At 57.2% G+C, this 27461-nt stretch overlaps 1 protein-coding gene across 8 annotated transcripts in view; it reads right to left on the reverse strand.

Annotated features, from left to right (window-relative positions):
* Positions 1–27461, reverse strand: part of MYH10 (myosin heavy chain 10) — a 118511-nt gene that overhangs the window by 3305 nt on the left and 87745 nt on the right. For all 8 annotated transcript variants that reach the window (XM_082708190.1, XM_082708195.1, XM_082708192.1 and 5 more), the window contains 17 exons: positions 26555–26761; positions 23529–23666; positions 23051–23174; positions 21595–21766; positions 20427–20639; positions 17019–17163; positions 15848–16054; positions 14114–14218; positions 12880–13032; positions 12273–12521; positions 11750–11962; positions 9947–10159; positions 8787–8948; positions 5263–5391; positions 2583–2671; positions 1659–1782; positions 1372–1580 (listed from right to left, as the gene is read on the reverse strand). In XM_082708190.1, the coding sequence (XP_082564316.1) occupies positions 1372–1580; positions 1659–1782; positions 2583–2671; positions 5263–5391; positions 8787–8948; positions 9947–10159; positions 11750–11962; positions 12273–12521; positions 12880–13032; positions 14114–14218; positions 15848–16054; positions 17019–17163; positions 20427–20639; positions 21595–21766; positions 23051–23174; positions 23529–23666; positions 26555–26761 (2852 nt within the window). The remainder of the gene's footprint in view (positions 1–1371; positions 1581–1658; positions 1783–2582; positions 2672–5262; positions 5392–8786; positions 8949–9946; positions 10160–11749; positions 11963–12272; positions 12522–12879; positions 13033–14113; positions 14219–15847; positions 16055–17018; positions 17164–20426; positions 20640–21594; positions 21767–23050; positions 23175–23528; positions 23667–26554; positions 26762–27461) is intronic.

Below are 27461 nucleotides of genomic sequence, written 5' to 3' on the forward strand. Positions count from 1 at the left end.
CGTGCATGAGTTTGTGCAACTCTAGGAATGATCGTGGAACGCGGCAGACAGGATTTTGTAAGACCTTTTTCTCCGGAAGAGGACAACATGCTCGAGTGCCTCTCAGGACCTGACCAGAGTCATAGAATTAACACGGCCCAGAAGCTTCTCCCTTGTGACTAAAATATGGATTATCCGTCGTCTGATGCTGACAGACAAGAAAAGTACATTCATCATTTCCACCTCACAGATGGTGAGCACGCTGGCGATCTTCTGATCAGAGCTACCTGCCCCAGGGATACTGGGTGGCTCAGTCGGTTAACTGGCTGCTCAGGTCATGATCTTGGGGTCCTGGGATCGAGCCCCACACTGGGCTCCCTACTCTGCGGGAGGCCTGCTTCTCCTCCTGCCCCTCCCCACCCAGCTCGTGCTGGCTCTGTCAAATAAGTTAAAAAAAAAATTTTTTTTTAAACCACTTTCCATATATATTGAGTTCAGATTTTTTGAAGACAAAAACCTCAGCTGGTTACTTTGATTGCCTAACTTTTTAGCTGAGAAAACAAAACCAAGACCCAATTTATGAATGAGTGACTGTTTTTGATGTAAAATTTCCTGACTGCCCACCAAGATGCTGGGGGCTATTGCAGTTACTGGTGAAACAGACAAACAGAAGTCCCACACTCCCCCTTCAGTTAGAGCCAAGCATGTCGCCCTGCTGGCAGACGGGGCGCTGAGCCTCGTTGAGAACATAAAATGTCCTTTTGTTCCTTCATAAACGTTATGCAAAAACGGGCATCGAGGGAGTTCTTCCCTGAGAAGAGCAAGTCATGCTAACTACAACAAATGCGAACAAGCCCTTCGCTTTGAGTGCAGCGGAGGCTGATGAGCCGGAGGTTCGGGGAGGCCGTGTCTGGGAGGAGGCCGCGCTCGGAGTCCAGGCTCCGAGGGCAGAGGCGCGCGCTGGCCCGGGCGGTCTGGGACGCGGAGAGCTGCATCTGCATCATACGCAGTCCCCCAGTGCCCGGCCTGCTACCTCCCGCACGAGAGAAGATGCTGGGCTGCCCTCTGCTATGGGAGAAGGAGAGCTTTTGTCAAACCACATTTGTTCTCTGACAACAAACTAGCATTTCATGGGATGCCGGCAACATCAACTATGGCACCTGGGAAATCGTGGGGACAAGAGGACACTTGAGTCTGGGAAGGGGCAACAGGCGAGCCCAGCCGTCCCCGGGGCTCATAGCATCTCCCTGTCCCGCTCAGGTCATGTGTGCGCGGTCCTCGCCTTCCGTGGCCTGGAGCTCTCGTGGGGCGGGCCTAGCCCGGCCCCAGCCTGGCCCCGGCCTGCAGCAGAGACGTGGTCCGCTGGGGTCAGTGGCAGCAAACCCCTCTTACTTGGCTTCCTGCTCGAGCTGCTCCTCCAGCTGCCCGATCTTGGCCTCCAGGGCGGAGATGGTGGCCTTGAACTTGGACTTGACGGCGCCTTCCAGCTCCTGCAGCTTGGCCTTCAGCTCCTTGTTCTGCCGCTCCAGCTGTTGGCGCGCGTTGTCACTCTTCTGCGCGGCGCTGCGCTCGGCCGCCAGCTCCGCGTTGAGCGTGTCAACCTGGAGTGGAGGGGAGAGCCGGGTTCAGTGGCTCAGCCCGAGGGGCAGCGCAGCCCCTCCCAGTGACAGCACGGCCACCTGCAGCGTGGTCTTGCGGAAGCGGTCGTTGAGCAGCTCCATGTTGCTCTGCTCCTCTTCCAGCTCCTCCTCCAGCTGCGCGATCCGCGCCTCCAGACGCCGCTTCTCATCCAGCAGCGCAGACCTGGCCGGGCCGGGGAGGGGAGGGGAGGTGCCGGCTCAGCTCGGGGCTGCATGGCCCTGGGACACGTGGGCCAGGGGGCAGCTCCCCACCCGGCCATGTCCTCCTCTGCCGGCTTTGTCTGGCTGCCGTCCCCCAGTCTGCCAGCAAGTCCACCCCGTCACACTTCACACTTGCCGCCCTTGTCCCCCCATCTCTCCCCAGGCCTTGCCGGATCGCTGTGCCCCTGCCCGCTGGCAGCACAGACGGCAGCCGGGGTTCCCTTCTGGAAGGGCGAGACGACCGCGCGTGCCCTAGCTTGGACGGCGTGGGTTTGCCAGCGCACTGCGGTCAGATGCCCGGTGCGCACCAGGACCTGCCACAAGGCGCATAAAGCACCGTAACTGGGAAAAAGGGCTTCCTGAAAAACGTGCTCAGAGAAGAGCAGGTCTTAAGAGATCTGCTTGATCCAGAAGTGAGGACTCGCATGGCAAGGTGGCCTGCAGCCTGCGGAAATCGGAGCTTCCAGACGCTCCTCCACACCGAGTGTGGGAGTGACCGACGCGGTGGGGTGGCACAGGCTGCATAGTGCGGCCGCAGGGCGGTGAGGCAGGTTGGAGGCCCGGCGGTTTGCGCTCACCTTCCCAGACTCGGAACAGGAGCAGATCAGCCCCTGATTGCCAGATGCCGGACGTTGCGGCCTTCTCTGGGGACGGGTGGGCCCCCAAGGGGGAGTGGGCCACAGGTGCCTGAGAGGACCAGGGCAGTGGGGGCACTGCTGTTGGTCTCTAGCCCAGCTGGCCACCTGCCTCCGGGAGACTCACTTGCCAGAGGCGCTGTTGGCGATCTCGTCCGCCAGCTCATCTCGCTCCTGCTCGGCATGGCGGCGCGCTCGCTCGGACGAGGCCAGTTCCTGTGGGAGGTTGCATGCCATTAACCATTTCCCCCGCGGTGACACCGGAGTGCCCTGCTGTCCCACAGACAAGCTGGAGACCCAGGAGCATCTGGGCCCCAGGGTGCTTGGCAGCTGGGGTGCGCTGTCCGGTGGGGTGTGGGGGAGAGGCAGGGAGGAAGAGTGCTTGGGCTTGGGCGGGAAGCAGGGCTCTTCCTCAAAGGGACAGGGAGCACAGCCATCCAGGCCCTGTGGCCGCGCGGGCGGCTCCTGGCAGACCAGGGCACGGCAAGGGACAGCGCCGGGCCGGCCACTTCTCTGCAGAAGAACTGCCTCATTGCAGCTCTTCCGTACATTTCTTTGGAAGGAGGACTTGCTGCAGGAAGCAGCTCAGGTGCATTTCTTACCCCACATGGGTAAAGATGGAGAGGACAGTCGTGCTGCTGTCCTCAAGGTGTGGAGGAGGGGAGCTGCCAAATCCTAAGGCTGGTTGACAGAAACCCCGGGTTCTAACTCCTCCCGGCCCAGCCGGCTCCACGCTGCTGGTGGAATAGGGCTGCTACAAAGGAGTCTGCCCGTGCGCCTGACACGTGTGTGCGCCTCTCAGGTTATTAGCACACAGGAGGCAGGTGATGCCTGGGTTCGAGCACACACAGCCCTCACACATGGGACACGGCGAGCCCCGCTGCAAGGGCAGCTGGCAGAATGCTCTGGGCCAGACCCAACGGCCTCCAGTTCACAAGCACCGGGTCAGCGTCAGCTCCAGCAGCACCAGCCTCTGCTGCCCGTGTCCTGGGCCCAGCCAGGGCCCTTCCTGTCTGCCGGCTGGGTGCGCTACACACACGCTGGGGGACCCATGGGAGAAAGGGGAGGGGCCTGGGGCCTAGAAGCCGAAGAACAAAAGCGGTGTGAGGGGAGGAAAAAGAGCGGAAGGGAAGGGCAGGGCAGGCCCTCTTCTCCCTAATGCCATGGGCCCTTGTCTGAGGGCCTGAAACACACACTTTCTGACAAGGCTGGGAGGGCGCTGGGCAGCAGGTGTGCACGTGGGTTGTGCCCTGGGGCCCGGATCCTGGAGCCCCAACACCTTTGGTCCGAGCCCTGTCAGCTGCACGATGCACCACACAGGTCTTGAACAGCTGCGTCCCTCAGAACCACGTGCACGTTCTTTTAAGCACACCTGGAACGTTCTGGAAGACTGCCCATGCCTGGCCCTGTAGCCCAGCAGCCCTAGCCAAGACACAGCAAGACCAAAATCAAGGGCAAAAAACAAGGACCCCCTCCCCCCACGGAAAACCAAGAATCACACATTTGGAAACTTAAACCACACTTCTAATTATTTATGTAATAAAAAAGAAAATCATCACTGAGATGAGAAAAACTAAGAACCAGGGGGCCCGGGCGGGGGCTCAGTTGGTTGAGCAGCAACTCCCGGTTTCACCATAGCTTGTGATCTCGGGGTCCGGAGACGGAGCCCTGGGTTGGGCTCGGCGGGGAGTCGGCTAATCACGATTCGCCCCCTCTGCCCCTCCCCACTCTGGCATGCTCTCGAGAATAAATCCATCTTTTAAAGAAAAATTAGAATTTAAATGGCAACGTGAGCCCAGATTTTGCAGGACCCAGCGAACACAGAACTTTGAGGGGAATTTGGTTTTCTAGAAGCAGAATCAGACAAGAGAAATGTGTGAAAAATCAGTGAGTGTGCAACTCAAAAAGTCAGGAAAAAAATCCATAGGAAATAAAGACCAGAGCAAAAGAAATCAGTAAAACGGAGATCAGAGAAGGCTCAGCAGCAGGAACGGCCCCTCGGAGGCAGCTCAGGGTCCACTCGGCGTTATCCAGCCGCCAGCCCTCCGCCACCCTGACGCCGAGGGCGTCCCCTTCCCCTCCGGCCAGCCTGACCCCACACCTACGGTGGCCTTCGCCACCACTGAAGCCCGCCTTTCTAGGGGGGGGTATGTGGGGGTTTCTTTTTTTCTTTTTAACTGGTAACAGCGTTACCAGTTGAGGTTGCTGCTATCTTTTGAGGTTGCAAGAAACTCTAATCATGTATGCAGAAACGGGGACACACTGAGTGCATAGTCAGGTCTCCGTACAGGTCATGACACGGTTACCGTGTGTGTGTGCGGGCATGCCCACCAGGGACAGAACCCCAGACCCTTTGTCAGTCCCTGCTCCTGAGAACTCACTAGAGGGACTGGAAGCATTGCCCACAAGCGGATTCCCCAAGGAGCTCAATGAGACCTCCTCGTTCCCTGGGAGGTGTCCCCTGCTTGCTCCAGTGGAAGACTAAGCAGCCTTAGCACAGTTGGGTTAAATGACCCTCACACTTAGCAATACCGGAATCTATGACCTTTTCTGACGTAGGAAATGAAGCCTGGAAAGTCGCCTGGAGAATTACTAACCGCCCCTCGGCCTCCGGCCAGCTGGGGGACTGGACCCACGAGCCCCGGGGGAGTGCGACTGGCCTGCTTGCTGCGCTGAGGTCGGGGGTGGGCCAATGCCTTACTAGACATGGTCATGAACTTAAGCTGGCTACCCCGGCAGCAGCACACCACTTTGACCTTGGAGAGATTTCAGGGGCGAATACTGAACAAAAGGCTGAGTAAACAGACCTCCTGCAGCTGAAGGACTTCGGCTTCTAGACTCTTCAGTTTCTTTTCACTCTCCTTGGACTGAGCAAAAATTTCATCCCGGGACGCACGCGCTTCTTCTAATTCACGCTGGTAGTCCTTCATCTGAGCCTAAGATCAAGAATATGAAAAGGTTTTAGAGCGGTTTGCATTATTAGTTCTTCAAACATGTATTTTTTCCAGATCAGAAAAGTCCTATCCAGCCACCGAAAATGTAAAACTGTACAGAAGTGACACAAAGTGCCACACGAAAGCATTTAGGACAATGTCCCTTATGAACACAGATGGAGAAATCCCCAACAAACACAATGACAAATTCGGAACATAGCAGCAAACTGAATCCAGCGGCACGTCACAAGAATTAGACACCGATAGATCCCAACACCCTGGTGGGATTTACCTGCGGAAGGCAAGGCTGACTGGAAACCCCAAATGAAGGGCTATGGCTGCGGGACATCGCGATAAAAGCAGACGCAGCAACGGACTGAATCTGACACGCTTTCATTATAAAAACATTCAGAAAATGAACAGAAAGAGACGCCTCCACTCTGGTAGGCGGCAGCCATGAAAACCACAGCGGATACCACGCTTCATGGTCCAGAGATGGGTTGCCTTCCCCTGAGGCCACCGGCGAAGCAGAAATGTCTGGCTTTGTCCCCTCTGTTTAACACTCTCCTGGTGGTTCTAGTCAAAGCAGTTACACCAGGACAAGAGCAACAGCAAAACGACATCCGGATAGGAAAGGCTTTAAGTAAAGACAACCAGCGGCTCTGCTGACAGCGGGATCCGAGGTGCTGCGAGGGGAATCCACCCTAAGGATAAATGATTTCCGTGGGTTTTAAGACACGAGATCAACACACAAAGCGAAATGCACTTCCGTGCATTATGGACGTTCCAAAAATTAGGAAAGCAATTACCCTTGTGAGCATCAAAAGCAATAAAATATTTAGGCACAAGTTTAGCTTAAGTAGTATATGACTTGAACACTGAAGCTATAAAATAAAATATCACTGAAAAAAGAATTGCTAATTAAGCGGAAAGACTGTTGTGTTCGGGAACTGGGAGCTAACACCGTCAAGATGGCGGTCCCTTCCACACTGTCTCCCCAAGTCAAGGCTATCGAGACTCAAGCCGGCTGCCCCTCCCCCCATGACAGAAATTGACCAGTTGATCCTAAAATTCATACGAAATTGCAGGGAACCCAGAATAGGTAAACAATCTCAAAGAAGAAGAAGAAAGCTAGAGATTCACACTTCCCAATTTCAAAACTTACAAAGCCACAGCAATCAAGACTGTGTGATACGGGCATGAGGAAAGGCATTAGAGACCAACGGAACAGACGGAGTCCGGATACACACAAACCCACAGTCCATGGATTCTTGACAGGCGAGTCCAGAAAGTCAACCGGGGATAGAATGGTCTTTACAGCTGGTGCTGGGACAACTAGATGTCCTTGTCTGGAAGAACAAGGCTGGGTTTACACACCAAAAAAACCACACCACAAAAATGGACTCCATGGACTTAAATCTGAAAGTATAAAATTTAGACTACACAGGAATAAATCTCCATGACCTTGGATTGGGCCACAGTTCACACAGATCTGATCACCAAAGCACAAGAAACAAAGCAGGAAATAAGCTGGACTCCATCAAAATTAAAAAATCTGCACTGCACACAATACCACCGAGCATGTGGCCAGACTAGAGGATGGAAAAGATATCTGGAAACCTGTCTCACAAGAAGCACCCGGAATGCACAAAGAAATGTCACAACTCCGTTATGAAAACTATGGCAGTTGAGGAGGTGAGCTGAGAGAAAAGGTTCCCTTGCTGAGATGACGGCCAACGAGCGCGTGAAAAGACGTTCGTCACTGGTCATCAGGGGCTCCAGCAGAACTACAGTGAACTGGGACGTCACAACGTGGGTGACTACGGAAGAGGGTAGCAGTGAATACTGGTGAAGATGCAGAGACAGCGAATCTGCACGCCCGGCTGGTGGGAACGCGAAATGGGACCGTCGCGGCGGGACGGTCTGGCAGGTCCTCCCCGTGAACCAGAGTGAGTGATGAACCCGGCATCCTGCCAGCGGGTCCGCGTGGACCTTGGAGCTGAAAGCATGCGTCCGCACAGGCGTCCGGGAGCTCTCGCAGCAGGACCCCCAGGGGCTGCCGAGCACCGGGTCATGCCGCGGTGTGGAGATGCCCTGCAAACACGGACGGGGAGGAAGCCTGCCGCAGAGCCGCCCTGGTTGCTCCCTGTACCCGACACGGCCGGCAGAGGCAGCGCTCCAGACCCTGAAAGCAGATTCGTGGGTGATTTGCGCTGGACGGAGCGGGGAGTGGGGGGTGGTGGTGACAGCAAACGGGGCACGGATTCTTGTAGAGGGAACCACAGTGTCCCAGCTTGGACAGTGGTGATATCTGTACACCCTATGGCTGCATGAAACACTGAAAATGCTTTAAAGCAGTAAGTTGTGTGGCTTGTGAACTGTGTCTCCGTAAAGCTGGGACATACCCAAAACCAGTATCCTGGACATTCTCCACAACGTGCCGCGTGGCCTTTGTAATTAGCTCGTCAAAAGCAAAAGCTTTGTCCTTAGATTTTTAAAAAAGTGTAAGGGGGGGTGGGTGGCGCCTGGGTGGCTCAGTGGTTAAGCCTCTGCCTTCGGCTCGGGTCATGATCTCGGGTCCTGGGATCGAGCCCCGTGTCGGGCTAGGCTCTCTCTCGGCGGGGAGCCTACTTCCCTCTCTCTGCCTAATAAATAAATAAAATCTTTAAAAAAAAGTGTAGGAGAGCAAATATAAATTACTCCTAACCCTATCCTGCAGAGCTGACTTTCCTTTTACCCTTTCTCCTGAGTACGTCGGGCTACCGCAGCTGCCCGCACGGTCTTCCTCCCTCAGGCCCTGTTGTCTCCCCCCTCAGCGTCACCAGCCGGTGGGCAAGCCACCCTGCAGCTCTGAGCTTGCATCTCAGTATTTCTCCTCCTCCTCTGAATTTTGTTTGAACACATTCTTAAGGTACAGAATCGCCACGGTCCAGGGAATGGACCTTTGCTGAAAGCTTTTGTCACAACCAACCGATTTCCCCCGGGGAGAAGTTGTGCCTACATGGAGAGGGCCCATGACGGCGTGCCACCAACCACGAGTTATTCTAGAAATCCTATTGACACAGTGACAGTGACAACCGGCCCATCATCTGGGAACAAGTACTGATTAAATCAGACTCAAGAGAAAAAAAATCCGGCCCTGCACCGGGGTACCCAATGCCCCCCTCCTCGTGGGTGGCTCCAGGCTAAGCCAAGCGTCCCCAGAGGCTGTCAGCCCAGAGAGCGTGATGGCCCTGGTGGATGCTCCCCTGCTGACCACGCCAGCACCGTCCGGGACGTGTGCGTGTCCTGCAGACACAGGAGACACGCATGGGCCATCCTCCTGCCTGACCAGAGCCCTGGCCCGGTGACAGCCCTGCAGCCCCAGGCCGCTGTCCACGGGGCCGGAGGTCACCCACCTGAAGCTTCCGGAGCTGCTTAATCACTTCATCCCTCGCTTTGTTCGCCGCCTCGATCTGGGCTTCGAGGTCCTTCAGGTCGATTTCCAGTTTCTTCTTGGAGGCCACTGCCAGCGCCCGTTGCTTCCGCTCGTCCTCCAGCTCCGCCTCCAGCTCCCGCACCTGGAGGACAGCACCGGGTTAGGCCCAGCCAGACCCACGTGTCCCCTTGCAGGGCCCGGTGGCCTGCCGTCGGAGCCGGGATGCTGGCAGCTCTCTGGAGCCCAAGTGTGTCCAGGGAGGTCTTTAACCGTAATGCCCTGCAGGCACCTTCACTCTCCCAGACTACAGTGAGGGACCATGGGTAGGCGGAGTCCTTGACCTTGAGCTTATAGCCAAGATGACGGACAAGGGGACAACCAGGAGACATCTTGCAGGGACACTCAAGGGCTTATGGAAGGGCCCCATGGCAAGAAGCCGAGGTCTCCCGCCAGGACCCTGGGCTGCGGGGGCAGCCAGCCTAAGGCGGGCCTTGAGTAGGTGCAGACAGATCGGTTCAGAATTCAGACCCACAGAAACTGGGAGCTAAGTAAGTGCTGTTCTCAGTCACTGAGTCTGAGGTTATCAGTCATGTAGCAAGGAACGGCAAATACACGAAGTGTTACTGCCCTGGGAGTAACCAAACAAGACGGTCCCAGATCCAAGACTGGACCCCGTGAACTCCAAGGGACTGTCAAAACAGTTAGTTTTGAAAGTGAACTTTTAAGTTAGAAATCTGACATATGTTCAGAAAAGTGTACGAATCCTAAGTCCCCAACAGCTTTTTAAAACCAAACAAAATCATCTGGCTTTCTCCCCTTTCAATCCTGGTGTTGCGGGGGCACGGGGTCTGAACCGCCAAGTCCCCTCGTCCCCTGCGGATGGCTCCTCTCCTTCCCATACGTTTAAGCCCCACTGAACTCGAAGCCGCCAACCGTCGGCTACCTAGTCACGGAGCAGCGTCCCCGCTCGTGAGCAGCAGCGGTGGTGCGGGGGGCACAGGAGTCAGAAACAGGGACATGAACCTCAGACAACAAATGACCAGGGGAGCTGGCTCACCACCGCTCACATGCTCTGACCCAGCGCCGTGCTCGGAGACCAAGCGGCTCCTGTTCCCCGAGACCACGCGGCCTCCGACCCACCTGCTTCACGAGGAGCCGCTTCTTCTCCTCGTTCTGCTCGTCCCTGGTCTGCAGGTCCCGCTCGAACTGGGCCTTCATGGCCTGCATGTTGACCTCCAGCCTCAGCTTGGCGTCCTCTGTGGCCTGCAGCTCGTCCTCCAGCTCGTCCAGCTGCGTCCGCATCTCCTCCACCTGCTGCTCCAGCGCCCGCTTTGATTTCTCAAGTTCGTGCACCTGCAGCACACAAAGTGGCGGGAAGAGGCCCCCGTTCGGCACGAAGGCCCCCCGGGGCCAGCTTCCCGTGACGCTGCCGCCCCCCTCACTCCAGAGCGTGTCGTCTACACGGGACGGAGCTCCTCACTGACGAGGGCCCTGGAGTCACCAAGTTATTCTCCAGTGCCTGTGAAGCCGAGCGAGCTTTGTGAGCCCAAGAGCAGGGGAGTGAGCTCAGCGTCAGAGAGCTGGTCTGGGGCCCGAACTGCACGTGGCACCTGGTGCGTCTGACGACGTGCTGGGGCTGGGAAGTGGGCTGCTGTGGGACACAGGCCTCACCTCTCTGGACAGCGGTCCCCGTCCCAAACATCCACCTCGTTCTCGGGCAAGTGCGTCCATCCCATGGCCCCGGTGCTCTCCCCCGAGACACCCCGCAGGTGCCATGCCTCCCCTCTGGGGCGCCCCGGGACAGTGGGAGGCCAGGTGCGAGGCGGCCCCAGGGTCTCCACAGCGTCTAGTGCTTCTCAGGCTCAGAAGCGGCGTGTGTGGAATGGATGTGGGGCTGTTGACTATTCTAGCGAATGACTAATGTGAACAAGCGGATGGGGCGCCTGGTGTGACTCCTGATCTCTGGGCCGGGAGCTGCAGCCCTGTGCTGGGTGGAAAGCTTACTTGATTAAAAAAAAAGAAAATGAAAGCAACTGTGGGGTCCTTGCTCTATGCTCTACTGTGTGACCATGGCCGCTTCGGCTCTAGGAGGCCTCTTGCTGCTGGGGCCGATCCCCTCGGGTTCAGAGGGCTGTCAGACACCCAGCAGGAAGGCGGGAAGGCCTTCCCTCCGCCATGATGGGGCCGGGTGCCCACATCCCACGATAAACGGGACTTTAGCTTTCCAAAGCACGTGCCATAGCCTCATGAAATGGGAGATGTGTCCTGTCCATGACGGAACTTGGGCTCAAGAGGAAAAAGAGGTGGCTTCTGCCGAGAACGGAAGCTGGGGCAGAGCCGACCCCCACGCCTGGCCTGGCTGCCATCCTCTGCACCTCGTGCCCTGGGGGGCAGGTGCGGGGCACGTGCAAATCATTGCCATTCTCATGCTGTGTGCACGTGGTAAAAGGACAGTATCGCAGAAATTTCCAGACCGTGAACGAGTTCCCAGAGCTTTTGAAGCCTTCTGGGAAGATCAAGGGTCTCAACTGGGAAGGCCCTGGTCAGGGAGAGCAGCAGGTGCCTCTGGGCCCCCGCCAGGGTCCCACTGCCCCTGGTCTGAGGGGCCCTCATGGTTCTCGTGTTTGGTGACTACCTGTGACTCGGGGCTGAGGACATCGCCCGTTCAGCGCTCCCCACCATGACGCGGGGAAGGCCACGGGGGCCCACGGGAGAGATGCCAAAAATCGAGGCCTCCCCATCTACGAGCGCTGCCACGAGGACCCCGCAGAGCCTCTGACGGCTTCTCTCCAGGCATGTCACCCTCTCCTTACGCACCGGCCGAGACACCCCCGGACCACTTCGCGGCTGGGCGAGGCTTCCCTGCATCCTTCAGGGCTTGTGGGGTGGCCCGCCCCGCGCTGCCCCGCCCCGCCCCGAGGACTGTTCCGGGGCGCTACTCACGCTCTTCCCCACGTCGTCCTTGGAGCTCATGACGTCTTCCATGTCCGCCCGCAGCTGCCTGTTCTGCCTCTCGAACTCCTCCTTGGCCTCCAGCGCCTCCTCGAGGGCCCGGGCCAGGGACAGGGCCTTGGTCTCCTTCTCTCTGGCCTCGGCTTCGGCGCGGTCCCGCTCCTCCGCGTAGCGGGCGGAGATGTTCTTCTCCTCCGCGAGCAGCTGTGCAGGGGGGTGGGGGGCCAGCGCCGGTTACTCGAGATGAGGTTTCAAGAGCCACGGAGCCACTGTTCCCTCTCCGTGGCTCGGACTTCCAGCTGAGCGCAGCCCCAGGAAGGACGGATGGTGTCCCTTCATTTCTGCCTTTCTCCCTTTCCAACCCTCTACAGGTAAGTGTGGTTTTCAACTAAAATTACTTTAATTACTCATTATTTTATTGTAAACCATAAACCGCCAACAGCAGGGCGCTGCCGGGAGGAGACCGTGTGGGTTGCCGGGGTTGCGCCTGGGACACGGGGCGCAGGGGACCCACCTGGTCGAACTTCTTCTGCTTCTTCTCCAGGCTGGAGGCGATCTGGCGCTGGTGGTCCAGGTCCACGGTCAGGTCGTCGAGCTCCTGCTGCAGGCGGTTCTTGGTCTTCTCCAGCTTGTCGTAGGCCAGAGCCTTCTCCTCCAGGCGCTGGCCCAGCGCCTCCACGTCTTTCAGAAGCTTCTTTCTGGCTTCTTCCAGACTCTCGATTGTCCCCAAGTCGTCATCTACTTTCTTCTTGGTGTCCGCGAGCTAGGTTTTACGGGAAGAGAGATCCACGTCAGACCACTGCGCTGGTTTTTACAGGGGAGGCACGGGGAGAAAGATCAATACTGTGTGGCTCTGAGCAAACGAACCTTCGCCTGTCACAATTTCTGAGCTGGAAACCCACACAGGGATGACTGGGGGCAAGCGCGGACACAGCCCTGGGGCTGTTTACATGCCCCCAGCACCGTAACCACCAGCGTGGTACCACCATGGCTGGGTCAAGGGAAGGACCCCTCCTGGGCTTCGTCTAGTTCAGCCTAATTAACTGTCCTGAACGCTGAGGGAAGGATGCGACGCGGCAGGGACACGGGGCCGGCGAGGCCTCCCAGGGGTACGCCCGCACCTGGGACTGCAAGGCCAGCACTTGTTTCTCCAGGTTCTTCCTGGCCTCCTCCTCCTCCTCCTGCTGCTCCTGGAGGCTGTTCTTCTCCTCCTCCAGCTGCCGGATGCGACTGCTCAGGTGCAGCTTTTGGCGGGTTTCCTCCTGCAGAAGCTCCTATTGGCGGGAAGAGGTCAAGACGGAAGTCATGTCAGGCGCCGACACAAAAACGGCTGTAGGTCACGAACGCCAGAGCCCCTCCCTGGAGGAGTGACACCCGAGGACACTAGGACATGGAAAGGACTTGGAAACGCACGTGGTGGTTTTATAAAAGCCCCCACTGCAGTTATGCAAACCCTCCGCTCTGCTCCCCTGCCCGCCCCCGCCCAGGGTCAAGTACTGGGCGTTTCTCACTAGGATCGCCTGTAGGATGGGGCCGCCCCTCCACTGTCTGCCCTTTCTGCCAGACTCCTTTTTTTTCAAATGTCAATGCAAATGTGTCTTTCCCTTGACTTTCAGACTAGGAAATTCTCAAAGGCACGGACGGAGGCTTTCTGCGCTGACCAGGATGTGTCACAGCATCAGCGTGACGGGGCTCATGCTGTACTGAAATTCTCAAAGGCACGGACGGAGGCTTTCTGCGCTGACCAGGATGGGTCTCAGTACAGCGTAAGCCCCATCACGCTGATGCTGCTCGCCTGACGATTTTACCCTGTGTCCGCAGCACCTAGCAAATACACTAGGAAGTTAGAAAATTGAATCCAATGAAGACGGAAAACTCCTAGGAAAAAGTGCTACATTATTTTCCTATCAGAGTCATTATCCTGACTCCTCTTGGACTTGAACACATTCCCGAGAAATGTTTCGATTCAAGTTTAACGGTAGGATTTGGTGAGCTTCAACCTCTCCTTTTACGGTAGGGCCTCTGTAAGGTCAAGGTCATGGAATTTCAGCCACAACAGAATAGTCCTGGTGCAAACGGCCAGTGATGCTTGTGCGTGCAGACGGCCGCCTGAAACACTTCCCAGGCGGGATCTGTGTGCAAGTCCGGGTCCCCACCCAAGCTGCCCTTGTGCCCACCAGACAGGGACCAAGGGCTCTGCATCCAGGTGCGAGCATCAGCGATTTCCTGAGCAGGATGATGGCTCCGGATAAAAGTGGAGTGCAAGCCAGAGGTGATCGGAAAGCTACTCTGGGACTTGCCCGCAGACGCCAGACATGGCACAGCTACCGTCAGGGGCCCTGACCCCCAGATTACCTGCGTGTCCTGTAGCTGGGACTCGAGACTGGCTGCGTCCTTAGCAAATTTAATGCCCTTCTTCTCTGCTTCTTCCAGGAGACCCGACACGTTGTCCAGTTCATTCTACGAGGAGTATGAGATTTCGTGTATCAGTCCACCAGTGAGTGGACAGGAAGGGCTCAGACTCTCCGCCTGTAAATGCTCACAAACGGAGCAGTATCGGGGGGAGGGGTGACCCTGCAACTGCCAAGCCCCGTTAAGGCAGGCTTCCCTCACGGGGGTTCTGCTGCCCCCCTCAACAGCACTGGCTGCTGCGGGACAATGTCTCAGTCTCTATTGGACAGACGGGGAGGAGCGTAACAGCGGAGGCCACACATGTAGTGGGTTTCTCCTGTGTGCCCCCTTGTCATTTTATCCTGAAGGGACAGAGGGAACACTAAATCCTCTGGGTTAAGGTTTTGCTTTGCCTCGGAAAGAGGCCCAGAGATCAGCAGATGCTGTACTTTTGGTCCTTTTTCACGTGAAGGTGCATTAACCCTGTGTCAGAGGATCCAGTACGTTCAACGTTCCTACAGAACTTGAGAACTTTATTATAGAGATTAAAAAAATTCAACTCCTAGTATTTAGTCTTTAGTACTTTTTAGGCTTAAAAATCTGGCAGTATATATTTATCAGGTCTATTCAGCTATCTCTTATGGTCAGATTTCCTGACTAACCACCCCCCTCCAGTCCCCATGAAATCTTTCCTCAGGGACAGCGGGGCCCCCTTCACTCGGGTTTGTCCCTCGGTCATATTAGCAAAGGGGAGACGTGCAGAGGACACGTCAATATACGTGACTCAGGTCAATGACATTTCTGTTCCTCTGGAGGGCCCACGTGTCTGCAGTCTTGGTGACAGCGTGGCATGGAGGGCTCTGGACTCAAGAGAGGCCACCAGCCTTCAGTTCTGGCTCTGTGAGCTGTCGGGGGGGTTCCCAGAGGGTGGCGCGCCCCTAGCGTCTCTGAGGCTCCCAGATGCCCTGGGGCAGCGTGAGCATGGGAGGGGAGAGCCCGCACAGGAAGCCGGAGGTGTGCCCGGCTCGCCTCCCTGCCACAGAGACGGGAACACGTGACGACAGTCACTAACATGGTTTACCATCTTGTCTCTCAAGCACACACCGTGCGGGAGGACACACTCGTGCAGGGAAGAGTTAACCGAGGAGGCTGCAGACTGCAGCCTTTACCAGGGCCTGTGGCTGGTGATTTCCAGAAAGTGCTTACCATTCCCTAAAATAGAGAGGCTCACTGTGCCGAGCGGGCGGGTGTAAACACTGTAGTACACGGGGCACCGGCTCCCCTGGGATCTGAAGCGTTGGCAGGCAGAGGGGCCAATGGAACCGGCCCCCTAACAAGCCACCGGGCAGAGTCTCCGTGAACACAGAGTGTACATCTCCCCCCCGCAACGACAATGTCCAGCTGCCGGATCATTTTTCCTGACTGCATATGAGTCCGTCCTGACCCGAGCTTACCCGGCTGAGCCACCAGGCACCTGATTCTGATCGTCTTTAAAAATAGTATTTATTGATTTTAAGTCCTCTCCACGCCTAGTGTGGGGCTTGAATTCACGACCCTGAGACCAGGAGTCACGTGCTCCTCGCGCGAGCTGCCGCGCACCCTCTTGCTGTCTACTCAAGTACTCGTGACCTCGCAGTGACCCAGCCGGGCCGGGGTTCCAGGGCGTGTGCCTGCTGCGGGGGCCTGTCCTGGGCTTACCTGGAGCTTGCTGGCTTTCTCGGCCAGCTCCACGCGGAGCCGGTCCCCCTCCGACACCTTGGCGTGGAGCTCCTGCACCTGCGCGTCCAGCTTCTTCCTCTTGTGCTCCGACTCGGCTTTGACCTGCTGCAGCACCTTGACCTCGCACGCCAGCTCCTTGTTGTCCGTCTCCAGGCCCTGCTTGTTCTTCTCCAGATTCGCTTTGAACTAGGAGGCGAGGGAAGAGAAATGTGCTATTTTTAGAACATTCCATACAAGGCGCTGCTTTTCCTCTAGGTGGGGTCGCGCCCGCTGCATGGTCTGCTGTCGGCGTCTCAACGGAAACCTCCCTTCTCCTCAGAGGGTGAAGTTTCTAGAGCAGGGACCCCCCGGGGCACGCTGCCTAGGGGAGGAGACCCAGATACCTAGAGGCTCACTGCGCTGCAGACTTTATCCTTGTTGGTGTTGGGAGGTCGACACGGGGCGCCTTCTGTCCCACATGCCACGGTTCATGACCCGGGACTGGGGACCGGGACTTTAAGGCCGCACTCCAGGGTTCAGTGGGGGCTCCGGGGCTGGACTCCCCGGGTTCCCTCCCCCTTGCCGCTTACTGGCAGTGCGACCCCCTGGTAAGCCTCTGTGGGGGCAGAGGCTACCCCACAAGGTGGCAGTCAAAGGCACTGCGTGGCGAGTACTCAGTGTGACGACGGATACCTGGGGATCTTGATGCCATCGCTGCTGCTGTGAGCGCACAGATCAGCAGGTGGCCGGGCGGGGGAGGAGGCTCGGGAAGAACAAGTTAGAAAGGAAGAAGACTCCTCTGCCGGCGGTGGGGGGGGGGCAGTTCTGAGGGTGGAGGGGATGTAGTGTGGTCAGGACAGAAGCTGATATGAGACAGAGGGAACAGCGACAGGCATGGTGACACCGTGCACAGTGGCCTGAGACAGAGCAGGGGCAAGGAAGGGTGGCTAAGCGGCCTGGGGAAAGACAGCAGGACTCGGGGACTGGCAGCACGAGAGACTTCAGGCCACTAGAAGTTTCCAGCTCAGTCGTTGGGAGGGAACGCTGCCGGACGGATGCCCGGGAAGGAATGTGGGATGGGGACGGTGGCTGGATGGCCCAGTTACTCCGCGCACCCCCAAGCCCTGGGCGCGTGGCTCTGGGAGAGGGTGGCCCCGCAGGGCATGCTCACCCGCTTGGCCTGCTCCAGCTGCTCGGACAGCTCCTCCAGCGCCGTGGCGTGCCGCTGTCGCATGTCCTGGATCTGAGCCTCGTGATTCCTCGTCTCCTCCTCCAGGGCCTTCTTCAGCTCCGCGACCTCCTGCTCCCGTTTGGTGCTGCACGAACGCATTTTCAGAGAGAGCAGCTCAGGACCAGCCGGCCAACTGGACCACTTATTTTTTAAAAGATTTACTTGAAAGAGAGACAATGAGAGAGAGCGAGCAGGGGCGGGTGGAAGGGAGCAGCAGCTCTCTGCTGAGCAGAGAGCCCGATGCGGGGCTCGATCTCAGGACCTGAGACCATGACCTGAGCCAAAGGCAGAGGCTTAACCCAGGGCCACCCAGGTGCCCCTGAATTAGAAAAGTACGTCTTTAAGGTGCTGTATTAGTTTTAAATGTGCTCCGTCCTCCCCAGAGCTGACGGATGTGGGCTCAGTTATGGCTCTTACAGTGCCAACTCTGGGACCTTGAACACCTGAGCTCTCCACCTCGGTGTGTCCATCTACACACAAGGGTCACCCGAGCACTGGTCTTGGGGCCGCTGTGAGGCTCACCCAAAGGAAGCACCACGGTCTGTCCCGTAACAGCCTATAACAGCCCTCGGTACATCTGGGACATGGTTAGGGTCACAGAAAACAGATTACATGAATTCCCATGAGAGAATTATTTGGCCTGTTACATTCCAGAAGGCTGCGTGCCCACTACTGTGAGAGTGGAAATCCTTCTAGAATGAGCCCAAGCGCGGCTCCTGTTCCCTGTGCGACAACGGTCACAGTGTGACACCTCTATGGGCCTAAATTTGGACCGTTCTAGGCAGCTCGGTGGCCTGCAGGCCGGGGCTCGCTTACCGCGAGGTGCCCCAGCACCAGACGACACCGCAGTACAACAGGAAAAGGGGGTCCTGAAGAGGTTTCAAAAGCCAAGGGGTGGTGAGGGCCCCAGGAGTCAGGACGCTGGTCCTGACAAAGGCGGCACGGCACCCAGCCTGGGAAGGGACAGCTGGGGCGCTCCCTCCCGAGACCTCCTCTGGAGGCGGCTGAGGCTGGGGGCCGAGGGACGCTTGAGTTCTGAGGCAGGCGGAGGAGCCGCACCCCTGACTCAGAGGGACAAAGCCCGGGCTCTGAATGTCCCAAGGTGAACTGAGGGCTCCTCTAGCCTGAACCTGGGGAGCAAGGGTCACACGAAAGTACTCTGTCTTTACGCAGCTTTCCAGGACTTTCACGCTTTGCCATAATGTACACACGGTGAGCTGGGAGACCAGGCGGCTCTGCTGAGACGTCACAATCTGTCCATGTGGGCACATGGCTTGGTGGAGCCCGAAACTGGCCAGGCAAACCCCCGCCTGCTCAGGGCCACAGGATGTCAGGAGTTGGAGCAGGACGGTGACTTGGGGGTGGACCCTGTGGCCACATCCGTCTCCCTTTCCCAGTGGATCGGGGATGAGGTCAGCTGTGCTGAGCGGCCCGGCGCCAGCTCTGGGCTCTCACTGGGCAGCCGGACAAAAGGCATCAGCAAAGATTCTGTGGTCCAGCTGGGCTCAGGCCGGTGGGGCCCTGTCCCCAGAGTCTCCTTGAGAGAAAGGGACCCGCAGAGGGGGCAGACGGATGCAAGCACTGGTCCAGACAGACGGACACCTTCCTCTGGTGACTTCAGCTCACCCCAGCGAACGACCAGCACTTCCACGGATGCGACAGCAGCAGCAGCTCTCCTCCCGCACGTCATGTCCGGGGAGGACATCTGCTCCTAACTCCTATGTGACACCCCGTCCAGGAGCCCTCCTTCCTTCCTCCAGGCTCATCGACCCAACCGCCCCCGGCTCTCCAGACAAGTTCTATAGGGAATTCCGTGCCAAGTGTGTGGGAGGCGCTGGCCGAGCTGAGGCCGGCCACTTTCACGTGGACCCCAGCACTCCCTGCCTGGGAACCGGCGGGCGGGCAGGCAGGGGGTTCTCGGTGAGAGTGGCGGGCCCGGGCGCTAACACAGCACAGCAGGGGCCACTGTGAGTCTCGGCACAGCAGCCCCCCGGGAGCAGAGCCCCCTCCCCGCCTGTTTGAGCACATGGTTCGATAAATACGCACATGTGCTTTTTCCTTTTTTTCTTTTTTTTGAAGACTGAATGGAAGAAATTATCAAGGCCTTTTTTCCTATTGTGGCCAAAAGTCCAGCTGAGAACAGCTATTTCAACAAAGTCTAGCTCCATGGTTTCCAGGTTCTGAAGTATGGATGTTTCACGGGGAAGGCCAGGACTTAACGTTGCTGGAAGCAGAGCTGCTCTGCTGCTGGGGGTGGGGGGAAGCGGGCCTGCCTGGCTCAGATGGACTGCAGCAGAGACCCCCGGTGTCTCGGGGGACATGACCTCCATGCGCAGCCGCAGCCACGTGCATTCACGGCAAAGCCCCTGACACACCATTAGGACCCCCCACCTCTGCTGCTTCACCACTGATCGCCCCCCCGATGCCCATAACCTGACCTCCACCTCCTGGGCAGAACTGCGACGTCACTCTCCAGTCACGCCCCTGGGGCAGCCCACCCTTGTCCTCCAGAGGGCACCCCCGCATTTCTGTCCCCGTGGCTCTGTCTCATTTCCTACCTCTCTGCCCACACCTGTCTTCCTAAGTGATTCCCTTTCTGCCCTATCTGCTTTATTCCAGGCCTTTCCTGAGCTGCCACCTCAGAGTGAGCACAGCCTGCAGCAGCCCGGACAGGTGTGCACGCGCGTGTGTGTATGTGTGTGTGTGCACGCAGCCAGCCACATCTCGCAGCCATGGCACCTGGGGGGGCCCTCCTGCCCTGGCATGAGGGAGCAGACAGGAGGCGGCGGCCCTGGCAGCCACGTGGGAGATTCCCAATTCAGGGCTCACAGGAGCCCCTCTGCCTGGCCTACTCCCCAGCTTGGGGCTCTAGCTCTCCTGTGACCTCCACCGGGCCGTTGAGTGGAGGTTTCGGCACAGGAATCCTCTCCGGCTGCACGCGCCTGTGCCTGCCGGTCGGCTCACCGGTCCCACGGCACACGCCTCTGCCCAACGTGCACTCCAGTCCGGGTACCTGCCCTCGCCTGTTTTTGCAAGGTGAGCACGCACCTCGCTTCTCATCTGTCTACCTGCCGCGGTTCACACCCGCTGCCGCCGCCGGCTGCAGCCTAAGCACGCCTGATCCCACCCATGTCCCCCACCCTGGTACCACGCCGGGCCGCCCCGGCTCTCTGTGGGGTGCACCTGCCCCCCGTGATCCCGCCGCAGCCCGGATGCGGCTTTGTTTCTGACCATGGCTATTTTGTTCCCCGTCACCTGCCGGTGTTTCCAGGAGGGCGAGAAACACCCAAAATGCCAGCAGAAAGGCAGGCCCCCAGCCCGTCCGGAGCGCTTCTGCCCGCTGCTCACCGGAGCTCCTGCTGGGCCGCCGTGGTGTCCAGGGTGTCCTCCAGCTCCGTCTTCAGTGCCTCCAGCTCCTCGCTCAGGTCCCGCTTCTGCTTCTCTGCCTTGTTCCGGGAAGCCTTCTCCGACTCGAAGTCCTCCTGCAGCTCGGCAATCTGGGCCTGCAGCTCCCGCACCGCCTTCAGGGCGTTGTTTTTGTGCAGCGTCTCATCATCCCCCCTGCGGAGACACCCGAGGGACCGTCTGGGTGGCGCCCCCTGCCCCCCAAGATCCAGAAACGGCAGAGCCCACACCGGAACCAAGCCAGCCCCCTCGCCAAAGGGTGACGATTCTCCATTAAAAGGACGGGCAGGCTCATTTTCACAATCAGGACAGAAACAATCTCCTCTCAAGCGAAGCGTCAGATCAAGGCCACCGCTCAAGGTGGCCTCCAGCCCAAACTGTCTGCCTCCCTTGATTCCAGGGACGGCCCCATAACGCAGGGGGAGGCCACCGTCACACATGTGGTCCCCTCACTCGCTCCTGCGGCGCGTCCCTGCGCTCCCATGCCCGTGGACCTTCTGACCGGAGGGGTGGGTGTCTGCGGGGAGGGAAGGGGCGCCAGGGGATGGGACAGCCTGTGTGGACAGCTGTCCTCCTAGATTCTAGCTCTCAGCTCTGAGAGAGAACACAGATCGTCTGGCCAAAGTAAAACCAACTGAGACAGAGGACTGGAAAGAACTTGTTAGGAAATGTACTCCTTTGTAATAAATTATAAATGAAACTCGAAGATCCCTGACCATGCAGCCGAACGGTTATAAACCTCTGTTCCATTAAAAGTGACGCTTTAGAACCGAAAAGCAAATCACGCTTTAGGTGCGGAGGTCATCTCTGAAATTTCTGCTCAACTTCTGAAACTCATCTCTGCTGAGTTGAGTGCCATATGGGAAACTAGTTTCTCCTGGGATGGACTCCCAGGGACCTCAGGTCATGACTCGGGGATCCTGGCGTGCGAAGGCCCAGGCTGGTTTACGTGAGCTTCCTGCCAACCTGATGCAAACCAGGGACTCCCGGCTGCTCCAAGTGCCTCGTCACACCCCAGCAAGGAGAGGACGTGGCCTCGCCCCGGGTTCCTGTCTGGCCCCAGACGTGAGACCCTAGGCAAGCGCGCAGCCCGCAGCAGCGGGAGGCAGACCTGGCCAGCGCGCCCTGCAGCTCCTCCTCCTTCTTGGCCAGCTGGACCTTGAGCTCGTCGATCTGTGCCTGGAGCTCAGCGATCTGATCCTGCAGGTCAGTGGTCTCTCCATCCAGCTTTCTCTTGGCCTTTTCCAGCTCCTGACGTGTCTTCTCCTCCTTCTTCAGCCTTTCTGCAGGGGAAGAGGCCAGAGAAGTGCTTCGAAACCCATGAGCGGGCGCCGGACGAACAAACCTAACATGTGAACTGGCTGAGGTTGAACATCGCCACTTGACTCAGCAGCACGCCGCTGCCCCGACGGCCCTGGGCCAATGGCTCAGTCATCGACACCCATGAACGTCAAATAGAAGGGGAGAAAAATCAGTGGGAGGATGAAGTTCAGGGAAGAAATTGGGGGGGGAGTTTCTAACGATGTCCCTTTGCGAGAAGTGAGCCCATCTGCCTGGAGTGGAAGTGACCCGGCCCCTCTTACTGCGCCCATCGCTGGGCAGAGCACTCGTGTGCAGAGGGCTCAGCAGAGGCGAGGACTGTATGTGCCACTGCCTGTCACCCCACGCCCCTTTCCGGGAATCCCTGGTTGGAACCAGGACCGCAGCTCCCAGGCAGCAGGGGAGGGGACGGGCAGAGGGTCCTGGGATTCCCACCCTCTCTGCCACAGTCCCCCAGGGACTCCCTCACCAGGCCAGGGAACCTCCCCTTCCCGCAGCGGCCCTCACAACACCGTGCCCTGTGCGCCTTGGATTCTCCCACATGACCGGCACATGGAGACGTGGGGGACGGAGTGTCACAGGCCAATCACGCAGGTCCAAAGACTGGGTGCGTGTGCCTTGGGCCCCCCCCAGCAGAAGAACCCCACACGGGCCAGAGAGACCCTCACATAGCGCCTGGGCATCGAGGGCTGTGCCCCTCCCCCTGCAGTGCAGACGCTGGGGTTTGGCTGCCCATCCCAAGAAAGGCTACATGCTCTCCCCAAGAGCCACCCTCTCTCTGTCTCTTCTGTGCAAAGTTGGCCTCCGTTTTGTAAACCTCCCAGGATTTCCCGACACTTGTTTGCCGTCCGCATGCACTATGGCTGCCCTCAGCGGTCGCGCCAGTCCCTGCCACGCTTGGTGGCAGTAGCAGTCCCTTTGTGACTTCCCGTCACTCACGCTGCTCTGAGCGCCATGGCTCACGAGGTCCAGTGGCCCCTACAGCTCACGCCATGGAGGGCCCAGCCGGGTCCGCCCCGGAGCGTGCCTCACCCTGGAAGCCAACTTAAGTACAATCCTGCCAGTGCCAGCCTGTTGCGAAAGTTTGCAGACGAGGCAGGACACGAGAACTGCAAACAGGCCTGTTGTCACACCTGGACCCAAGCAGCTTACCTGGTGGCGCGCCTCCTACCTGTCAGCTCTGATGTCGGCGGCGTGCCAACACCCATGGGTTCCTGGCCCACGTTTCTCCAAACCCAAACACTAACCTTCTAGATCTGAGATCATCACTTCCTGCTTATTCCGGATTTTGGCCAAGTTTTTGGCCTTTTCTTCCTCCTCAGCCAGCTGGGAGGAACACTCCGCGATGCGGTCTTCCATGAGTTTCTTTTCCTGAGAAGAAAGAACCGTGGCGTTGGAGAAGGCTTCCAAAGCACACCAGGGCCCTGGTCTTCCTCTGAGCACAGGCGCTCGTGTCCCCATCTCGCAGGGGGACAGTAGGCCTGCACGGATGGGTCCTGGTCACTGAGTGGGGATCAGAGTGTGCAAGACACACACACCAAACGTCTATAGGATCAGAAGGCTGTTTGGCAGATTTCGATCACTACATAGTTTCTGTCTTTAGAGATCACACAGTTAGAGCCTTAGGACAGTAAAGTACGTAAGTGAATCCAAATTCTTGAGAATTGCTCTCTGGACGCCCCTTTCACGGAATGCATCAGCTCCGTCACGGAAATATGCTCTTACTTTGATAAATTTGGAATTCTGGTCCTCGAGGAGCAGGATCTCCTCTTCCATCTTCTTGATTTTGGCCTCAGCGGTCACCTTTTCCAGCTGGAGCTTCTGGCGTGCGCCTTCCTCCTCGTCCAGCTGCTCTTCCAGGTCCTGGGGAGCGGAGAACACAGTCAGTGTCGCCCGCCTACCGTCGGACGCGTGCTCGCCAACGTCACATGCCGAAGTTTGCTTTTCAAAGTGGCAAGGACGTCCTGACGTGTCACGGCGTGAGCCCACCCCTGCCGGGTGGGGGTTCAGGGTTTGGAGCCCATGTGGTCGTAACACACCTTGTGAGTTCCCACCCTGCCTCGTGTCCCGCAATAACCAGACGCTACGGAACAGGGTTCTTTCTACACAGAGATCAACATATGGCCAAGTCCAGAAATTCATCCTGGCTGATTCCGGAATGAAACCCGTGTTAAGTGATCAACGTTACTGTGAAAAGCCCCGACAGACGAGCCAGAGCGCAGAGTAGCATGCAGAGCCCTGCATGGACGAGGCCAGGGACTCTGCCTGGAGGAGTGCCGACTCCCTCCACGTGCCCCCAGCTCCCCCCACCCCCAACTGCCGGGTCATCTTGAAGCAAATCCCAGACCTCCTGCTTTCTCTGTAAAACCTTCCAGCTGTCCCTCTGAATGATACAGACCTCCTGCAAATACGTCTGTTCGCCTGTGCGGGAGCCCAAATAAGGTCCACAGACAGCGACGGAAAATCCTCCTGAGACACCTTCATCTTCTAGGCTCCCCTGTGTCCCTCCCTCGCTGCTTGGTTGTTTTGAAAAAACCCAAACAGGTTCTTTGTCCTACAGTTTCCCACAGTCTGCTGTCAGGTGGCCCCCCGCACCACACGCTCCTAATTTTACAAAAGCAGTGAACGTAACACCGTGTTTAGTATGTCTGTTCTTTGTAAAGATGTAAGAGAGAAAAAGGACAAGCAACGGTCAGAGGGAGATGGAGAATCCCAAGCAGACTCCTGCTGAGCACAGAGCTGGAGAGGGGAGGCTCGATCTCACGACCCCGAGATCACGACCTGAGCCATAATCAAGAGCCAGACGCTTCCCTGAGCCACCCAGGTGCCCCTGTAATTTCCATTAATAAGTCAATCCACGTACTCTTCTTGGAAATCTGCATAAGCAGACAGAACAGCGTTAACGGTGGTGGTGAAAGCGAGGAGATGGGGAGTGCTGTGTTCCCTAGGTCTTCTACAATAATCATTTACTGAAACGTAATTAGACAGTTCATCTTAAAAACAAAATCACACCAAAACCAGCTCCACTAGTTCTGGCTGCAAAGGATATAGATCAGAAGCCCCTCAAAGCTGCACAGGTCAGAGAAAGGACAGAAGAGGGACCAATGAGGCCGAGTTATCCCAGGGGTCATCCGGGGACTGTAGGGCTTACAGGAGCCTGACTTCTGATACATCTGCTTTCCTCGGATTGAGGTAAAAGGAAAAAAAAAATCACCTATTTTTAGAATGTGTCTGAATGAGTTTATATGTCACAGAAAGAGATAAGGAATTCAGACAGCAGTGCCAAAAACAAGAAGTTAAAAGAGTCTGGTAAGGAATGAGACAGAAAGTACTGGAAAGGCAAAACCCAATGCAAACTTTGCTGGTCTACTAGGACGTACTTGTTCCCCTAAATAGACTAGAAAAATGCAAGCCTGGGGGTCCCTGGGGGTGCTCAGTCGATTGAGCATCTCACTCTTAATTTTAGCTCAGGTCATGGTCTCAGGGTCGTGAGATCGAGCCCTGGGTCAGGCTCCGTGGTTAGCGTGCAGTCTGCTGGAGGTCCTCTCTCTCCCTCCCACCCGTTCATTCTCTCCCTCAAATAAATCAATCTTAAAAACAAATACAAGATGCAAGCACTTCCTGTGAGTGTACTGAAACCTGGAGCATAAGAAACGAGGCTGAGGACACTGGAGGGGACTTGGGTGCCCTTGTCCCACAGGAATCACAGGTTATTTCTGAGACGAGCACATGCCCTTCACAACTGTGGATCATGCCCTATAAGGAGTGGCGGTGAACATTCTGGGTTCGTGTGTGCTCAGATACACAGTCATGCACACGAATTTCTATGTTACAGGAATGTCCTTCTACTTGGATCTTACTCTGTGTCTGCTCCTTTGCGAGTTAAGGGCTCGCCATGGAAATAAATCTCTTTATTCTGATTATAACCGCCTGGTCCTACCGTGGCTTACCAATTCCTAGCTATTAAATGGCTCCCATCAACTTATGCTTAACACGAAGCCCCAGAACTAGATTCGCCGGATGAACGAGCATTTTTTATGGCCCTGGGCTATGGCCCCCCAGCGGGAGGTATGTTGGGGAGTGGCAGGTCTCCTGCTGGCTTAATGCTGGGGTATTTGTCCAGGGAATAAGGTGGTATCTTTTGTGCTTTTGAGAAACGTCTGGATCGCTGGCCTGTTGCCAACATAAGCTACGGGATGAGAAAAAGTTTGAGGAGAGACCTGGAAGGAAGTTCGGTGTGGGACCCAGGAAAGGGCAGTGGCCGTCGGGACACCTGGACACCCAAGAACGTAGCTGGGAGGTGGGGTGTGGGAGACCATGATGGGGGTGCATCCCGGGGGGCTGGCAGTGAAGAAGGGTCCACACCGCCTGTCTGGGTGTTCAACCACGGCTGTGATTCACGCGAGGACAGCCCATGTCCCAGAGAGACAGCCTGGAAAGAGCTAAGTGTTTATTCCGACTCCTAGCCGCCTCCTGGGTCAGAGCCCGGCATGTCCCATGAGTAACGATAACACAGGCCAAATGAGGTCCCAGCGTGCTGTAGACCCCGCGATGTTCCTACTCTGGGTCACTGTGCGTGCCGTAAGAGGTTACCCCATAAAATCACAGATCCGCACTTGAAGATAGTCTATTCCTCGTGCTCCGTGAGGGGCCGGACCTGGGCCTGGGACTCCGGCCACAATCCTACTCCCCAGCTTCTACTCATCGACCCAGCAGACCCACTTGGGAAGCCTAAAACATAACATACCCACCTGAATATGTGCTTGCATTTTCTTCTTTTCGTTCTGGAGGATTTGGTTTCTCTCCTCTTCTTCTTCAACCCTGGATTCCAAGTCATGGAGAATCTCCTCCAGCTCCTGCTTCTTGGCGGCAAGCCTGGCTCGCATCTCCTCCGCCTCGGCAAAGAGCTCCGTCTCGGCCTGAAGCTGCTCCGTGAGGATGTTCTTCTCCTCCAAGAGCTGTAATCATAAAGAGTGCCCGGCACGGTCATGCTGCCCCTGGGCCCACAGCAGAGAGTCACCAGGACAACGGGGCCAGCGCTCGACACCGAAGAAACTGAGGGTTAAAAATACGCAACGATGGGCGCCTGGGTGGCTCAGTGGGTTAAAGCCTCTGCCTTCAGCTCAGGTCATGATCCCAGGGTCCTGGGATCGAGGCCCACATCGGGCTCTCTGCTCTGCAGGGAGCCTGCTTCCTCCTCTCTCTCTCTGCCTGCCGCTCTGCCTACTTGTGATCTCTGTCTGTCAAATAAATAAATAAAAAATCTTAAAAAAAAAAAAAAAATACGCAACGTTAATGGTGAAACTCTCAGATGGTCTGTAGCTACAGCCCAATGAGCCAGATGAAAGCGTCTGTGGCTGCTTCTGTGGTCTCAGGCGACCCTGAGTGACCTTCATTAAATTCAAGCTATTTCAGAAACTCTCCTTCCGTGCAGATAACTGACAAAGGGGAAACAAACTGATTCAAATGTGCTCACGGTGACAACAGGCAGGGGTACTGAGGGACAGTCCGGCCTCTGCCACTCATCGTCGTGGCCCTAACAGTACCGTTCTGTGCTGGTCTGCAGAACGTGGCCTGAGCCTGGCTCTGTCGGGGAGATGTAACCACGGGGACGGGACAGCGACTCAGGTCGCATGGTGGCCGCGGGCGGTCTCATTC

This window comes from Mustela nivalis (assembly GCF_964662115.1).
Source record: "Mustela nivalis genome assembly, chromosome: 17".
NCBI classification, from domain to species: Eukaryota; Metazoa; Chordata; class Mammalia; order Carnivora; family Mustelidae; genus Mustela; species Mustela nivalis.